General features: G+C 40.5%; 1 protein-coding gene across 43 annotated transcripts in view; it reads left to right on the top strand.

Moving 5' to 3' along the window:
- The window catches only part of adgrl2a (adhesion G protein-coupled receptor L2a), a 93,266-nt gene extending 87,092 nt beyond the window's left edge, over positions 1-6,174 (top strand). For 13 of the 43 annotated variants that reach the window (XM_042222370.1, XM_042222374.1, XM_042222358.1 and 10 more), the window contains 2 exons: positions 584-601; positions 2,356-6,174. In XM_042222370.1, coding sequence (XP_042078304.1) covers positions 584-601; positions 2,356-3,197 — 860 coding nt within the window. In that variant the 3' untranslated portion in view covers positions 3,198-6,174. Of the gene's footprint in view, positions 1-583; positions 703-1,722 lie in introns of those variants that run through there. The other 30 variants (XM_042222371.1, XM_042222455.1, XM_042222389.1 and 27 more) reach the window with 11 other exon arrangements.
- The last annotated feature ends 626 nt before the right edge of the window (positions 6,175-6,800 follow it).

Raw genomic sequence — 6,800 nt, 5'->3', positions numbered from 1 at the left:
CACACTACATAGTGAGAGTGTGTGTGTGTGTGTGTGTGTGTGTGTGTGTGTGTGTGTGTGTGTGTGTGTGTGTGTGTGTGTGTGTGTGAAAATGCACACATTTTCATGCACGCCAGAGATTTTTGTGGTTCGCCTCAATAGAGTTTCATATGTGTTCTCGTATTTCTAATATCCATACTCTGCATGGGACGTGATGATTAAGATGGGAAAGAGATACTACACGTTCTGCCTTAAAATAATGCAAACTGTGCAGCCGCAGTATAAACTGCATGATTATTATGATGAATTCTCCTGAATTGAACAGGTCGTTTGTTAGTTTTGGTTTGCTTCAGAGGGAATTTTCCCCTTCAAAACACATTAAACTGCAAGAAAAAATCATGCAGCGTTGCATTAGTAGCTGCATACACATGCAGACTTTCACAGATTGCTTTACTGTACAGTTGGTGGTGACTTTTGAGCATACACCACACTGTAAAGACTGTGCTGTGATTATTTTTATATATATCTATATATGTATTCTATTTTGAAACTGAAATGGCCTCCTTTGTCATGTTTTGTGCTCTTCCCTTGTGCTTCCTTCTAGTGACCTACAGAGAGACAAGTATGGGAGTAAAACTTAACTTTGCCTATCAAATGTAAATTTTTTTCAGCATGCTTATTAAAAAAAACCCAACAAAACCCCGGCACAATCACTGGTTCACTTTAGGCCATTAACACACACTCAGTGAGCAAGCGGTTCACAAAATTATCTACCCAAATTTGAAAGACAATAAAATATCAAATATTCTTCCAGAGCTTCTAAATGCTTATTACTCTGCTATTGTCTCTTTTGCTTAATTTGAGATTTAACCAAAACAACATGTGTTGCTTTTTTTCTCCCCGTCAGAACAGCTTTTGTCAGGTTTCTTTTTTCTTTTCTTTCTACCTTTTTTTTTTCATGTCTTTTCTTTTCTCTCCAGTTGCTTGTCCTTGTGCGGCATACAGCAGTTTCAGTGTCCAGTAGTGTCCCCGCACTGTTTTTCCCCAGAAACACCCGTCTGGACACTAAATTGCCGTCTAGCGGGCATAAACACATGGATGTCATGGCTGCAGCTGTTCAGCTTTAGTTTTCCTTCTTCATACTTTTTTTGAAATTTCCACAGAGTCTCTGTAAAATCTTTCCCTTTAGTCACAATCGGTCCACCCCTCCTGGACAGAGACATAATGAATTGCCATGGACATTGAATTAATGTTATAATTAAAGTGGTAGCAGAGTTCCTTTATCTCCTTTCTCAGTCGTGGTATTACAAATACATTTTTCTGCTGCTTTCCATGACCTCCATGCTTTGAGAAATTCCTAACATGACTGAGTCTGACCTCAGCAGCAGCTGTTTTTTTTCTTGAGCTGTTCTGCTAGTGACCAGGGTCTCACTGGGAACTGTTACTGTGACGGATGCCAAGTGCCGAGCTGCGGGCAGGCTTTGACCTTTGCCAGCTTTGGGTACACAAGCTGCCAACTAATGGACAGCAAGTGTACCGACACAAACTCAACTTAAAAAAAAAACGACAACAAAGCGGCTGCTGGCAGTTAGCTCGGAAAACTAAAAGCTAGCCGATGCTTAATTATTTCATTTGCTGAACCCTTGCTCTTGCTAAGTTGCAGTTAAGACCGTTACATTTTGTTGTTCTTTTGAGTGATTCTTCATGTTACAATAAATCATTTTACTTTCTTTTGTACATCAGCTGCTCTTAGACCAGATAGCCTGAGCAGACAGACATGATGTGAGTTGTCTAAAGTGAGTCCTTTCACCTGCTGTGTGTGGTGATGGTGGAGTGCTGCTTGTGGGCTCCCCTTGTAGTGGGAACAAAGATGGCTGTCCCATGACCACTTTCCCTTTTCTGTCTTATGTCATCGTTTGCCATCTCCTTCCTTTTCTTTAGTTCAGCACATCCAACCTATTAGTTGCTAGAAAACCTTTAAGTGTCGTAGCTTGCCCGTCTGTGGCTTCATACATGTGGACATCCACTTTTTGCCCGGTGTGTTGTGATGGTGATTACTGTCTGTTTCTTAATGTTGTTTGGGATCTTTTTCACATTTGTGGCAGAACTAAGCGCACAAACCCCTTCCTGTTTGTTCTTAAAGCAGCTTTTTAAAAGGGAAAATGTATATGTGAGAAAGTAAAATGATTTCTCGACGCAAGTGATGCATGCCTGCGTATGCTGAGGATTGTGCCTAACTAACAGGTTTACGGCATGGCTTTATTTGACCTCCATGTGAAACTGCATCCTAAACAGCATTAATGCTCTGTTTTATTCCCCCTGCTGTTATTGGTGTTTGACTAATGTAAAATCCCCTCTATTTGCCTTTCTTTCCAGGGCACTCACTGAACAATGCGGTGAGGGACACAAGTGCAATGGATACTCTACCGCTAAATGGTAACTTTAATAATAGCTACTCGCTCCGTAATGGGGACTTTGGCGACAGTGTGCAGGTAGTAGACTGCGGCCTGAGTCTGGACGATGCTGCCTTTGAGAAAATGATAATCTCCGAGCTAGTACACAACAACCTGCGTGCCTGTAATAAAAGCCACCAACAGCAACAGCAGCAGCACCACAGTTTACATCATCCACCCCACCACCAGCAGCCACCGCAGTACCACCATCACCACCACACGGAGCGGGCTCCGCCCAAGGTGACGGTGGTAGGTGGAAGCAGCAGCGAAGATGACGCTATTGTGGCCGACGCTTCGTCTCTGGTCCACGTGGGTGACACGGTGGGCCTCGAGCTGCACCAGGAGCTGGAGGCACCTCTCATCCCCCAGCGGACTCACTCGCTTCTGTATGCACCCCAGAAGAAGGTGAGGACCGATGGGGGAGTCGATACGTTTGTCAGCGAGCTGACACCCACCAATCCCGATGATAGTCTGCAGTCCCCAAACAGAGACTCCCTGTACACTAGTATGCCTAATCTGAAAGACTCTCCGTACCCCGAGAGCAGCCCTGATGTTGTGGAGGACCTGTCCCCCTCCAAGAGGAGCGAGAATGAGGACGTTTACTACAAGAGTATGCCTAACTTGGGGGGTGGCCAGCAGCTCCAAGCCTATTACCAGATAGGCCGAGGGAGCAGTGATGGTTACATTATTCCCATTACTAAAGAGGACAGCATCCCTGAAGGCGACGTACGAGAAGGACAGATGCAGTTAGTGACAAGCCTTTAAATGTATTTAAATCATCCCCAGACCGTTCCCAGCCTTCCTGCAGCCCTGAACTCTTGGAGGACATTATAAAAGGGAAGGGAGGCATTTTTCTTTCTTTTTTTTAATGGGGTTTTTTTGTTTGTTTGTTTGGGGTTTGTTTGCTTTTTTGACGAGAGCTTAAAAGCCCCGCCATTTACACTTAGCCATTTGCAAACCTACATCTCCATTGCCATCTTCTTTTCATGCCACCCTTCCTAACTTCCCTGCAGACCAATAGACTTGGAGCACAGCTATGGCAGTGCAGAGTTTTAATGAGACTGTACATAAAATGCAGAGTTAAATTTCAATTTTAAGAGACAAGCCAACTATGTATTTAAATGTGCTGCTGCTGTTGATTAATTGAGAAAATTTTAAGGTACGAAAATTAAAAAAAATGTAAAAAAAAAAAAAAAGAAAAAAAAAAAAGGAAAAAAAGAGAGAGCGAGAAAGAATCAATACTGGCTACATCCAATCAGCAACCTCCCAGTCAAAAGGCTGTACATACACTCCCCAACAACCTAGCTGAAGCCTGTTTTTTTCTTTTTTGTTAGTTTTTGTTTAAATATTGTATACAGAACAGTACCCCTGGACCAGGACATGGACATGTTTGCAAAATGTTCCTGATCAAACTGTTAGAAAAGGAATATAAGGTCCTGATCGGTCTCCATCACCATCAAGTTTGGATTGTATAACCACTAGCAATCAAGCCCCTGGCCTTATATTTTCTCAACTGTAACTTGAACTGTTGTCAAGGAAAAATGGCTAAAATATATATTTTGTTGTATTGCTAGTGTAAAATAAAAAAATTCAATGGGAAACCATAAATATGAAGAAACCTTATAATTGCAAAATCTAACGTTTGAGAGACTATTGTGTAGAAGTTGCACATATGTTATACAGTGTGTTTATGGTTCCAACACTTCATTCATGGTAGTGCGTTTGAACGTTAAGGCTTATAAAAAGAGAGATCGAGTCAACTAATTACAAAGATGCATTATCACCTTTTCCATTTGTGAACAGTGTTTTTTTCTTCCATCGATATCGCCCATGTTTAAATATGTTTATTTGACTTTGCCATTTACTTTGGTAGAATGGGAATGCAAAAACCCCAGTTAAGGTGACTTATGCATTGCACAGTTTTTTGTGTAATTCTGGCAGATATAGATCTTTTTAAGTAACGGCAGAGTGGTGGGCAAGCGCAAATGAAACGAGCGACTTTGAACAATAAAGTTCCTATCATAAATGTAGTTCTTCCGCTTGGGTTTGGATATTTTATTTATTAAAATCTTTCCAAAAAAAAAAAAGAATAAATAAATGGGAAATGTGTGAATATTTTCCAGCACTGGTATACATGCTGTACTGTAGCTCATGTTTTTTATGTAAACATGTTACCAAGGGGCTCTTCACTTAAGACTGATGTAAAGTTCAACACTTGTTTAACAAATAAAATAAATGTGAGATTTTTTGTCAAATGCCAGTTGCTTTTTAATGGTTTGTGGTTTTGGTACTATTTGAGAAAAAAGCTTTTATTATTTTGCTATGGACAAAATACACTTTTGACTCAGGTTACAAGTTAAGTCCCGAGCACCTTGACAGGTAAATTAGTGAATTTATTTTCTAGAGCGTTTATTTGCTTTCTTTTCCTGCTATTTCTTTGCTAACTGCAGAGTTTAGAGAGCGCGTATGTGTTATAGAGAAGCCAAATCTTTCCATGTGATTCAAAGATGAGAAACTCAGGTAGGAAAACTGCATTGTAAATGTTCCTCTGTGTGGTTGTGACACTAATAAAGGCAAAAAAAAACAAACACAAAAAACCCGACACTGGTTCAAAGCATTGTCCACTAAGTATATTTTTAAATGAGCACTAGACTGAGCGCCATTAAAGGGTCTGGCAGTACAGAAGTCTTGTAGTAAGATTTTGGCTTAAAATGCCGTGTGGGAGTGGAAATGTGTCCACAGACCTAACAAGGGGTCAATGTAACACTTGGCTCCGGCTGTAGAAATATATTATACATAATGTGTCCAGCTATGACACATATTTGCTCTAATTAATGTCTGCTTCTGCTGGAGCCCACAGTCAGTTCTTGGGTGGTTTATGCCTCAGGTAGTGCTAATTTCTGAAGCATTTTAATATAACACCAGTTGAGGCAGAGTGACAGCTCTCAGCAGGGTTGCTGGAAATTGCACTGTTTACCATTTGGCATTGAAGGAAATGACTCAGAACTTAGCAAAAATGCACTTTATGTCAGTGCACATAAGGCTGTGTGGGCTGTGTGTTGTTTTGACTTTTTCGACAATTACGTGACATTTTGTGCAATTATCTGAGGCTTCAAATTGTCATAGAAGAATTATGTTCCTTTTTTTGTGATCTCTTGTACAGACCCCTTGAATGTCAGTTTGGAATCAAGTGTTGTGGTGATTGTTGACTGTTGAAATGGCAGGCATAATGACATGCATAATAATGAGAAAAAAAGCATATTGATTTCCTGCATTGTAAAACATGCAGCGCCATTTTATCTGTGTTTAACATCCCTTAACGTTTGATAGCGTACACGTAATTTGAAAGCATAAAATTAGTCTTAAGAAAGATAAATATAAATATTATAATGAATTGATAGTATTTTTTGACAGCGGAATGACAAAATATGTCCTGTAAAAGTCAAAAGTAATGCTAAACTGACAATGCATATTAAAAAGAAGTGGCTAACCCACACTTACAGAGGGAAAATATACTTTTTTGAGTGCAGAACAATGTGTTAAACCTCAAAACTACCACCACAGTTAACACCGAAAGCAAAGCTCCATTGTCAGACCTGCAGGTTTGTCTTTGCTCATTGTTTTTGTCAGGATAAATCTCACTCAGAAGCACCATTCACCCGATTTATCTGTTTACCTGAAACAAAAAAAACTCTCCAGTGCAAGATTATGTACAAATTGTAAAATAAAGTTCATTTTAACAGCAGAAGCTCACGTTTCAGTGGTGTCAGTAGTCAGGTCTTCATAAAATACAGGCAAACAAATATTTGCCAACCCTTTCCTCACCCCTCTCTCTAACTGCAGTTTGTTTATCCCGACACAGTGACCTTCGACGTGGATAAACTTAGTGTGTAAGCAGGTTTATTTTCATTATTGAGGACAGGGAAATATGATCTCACACTGACTGTTTGTCTCTGTTAGAGAATGTGGACTATACAGCCTCTAGCTTTGCGTGTGGCCTTCTCACCATTCAAGATCTTCTCTAATTCCCTGCCTTTTGCTGAGGGAGAGACTCGCCCTTTGTCAAACATTGATTCAGAAGTAGGCCAGGAGCCGAGGGGCTGAGAGCTTGGTTCCTCCCACGGAGGAACAAGCCAGCCTCTGGAAACAGAAGTAGAGAATACTGTCAGCAGAATCAGAGTGAAACTATTTAAGACGAATGGGTTATTGACTGAAAGAAGCATGTGAGTCACATCTGACCAAACATAGCTGTGACTGTCTGATTGTCAAGTCTGAGATCATTTTCAGGATCTAAGGATTTCTGTAGGATATGATGAAATTGCATGAAAGACATTTTCCTGTCGATGAAAAGATTTAATGTGCGTTTCC

This window comes from Haplochromis burtoni, unplaced genomic scaffold, assembly GCF_018398535.1.
Source record: "Haplochromis burtoni strain Fernald_Lab_line unplaced genomic scaffold, NCSU_Asbu1 Contig_5, whole genome shotgun sequence".
Classification (NCBI taxonomy): domain Eukaryota; kingdom Metazoa; phylum Chordata; class Actinopteri; order Cichliformes; family Cichlidae; genus Haplochromis; species Haplochromis burtoni.
This window is presented reverse-complemented; position numbering and strand designations above follow the sequence as displayed.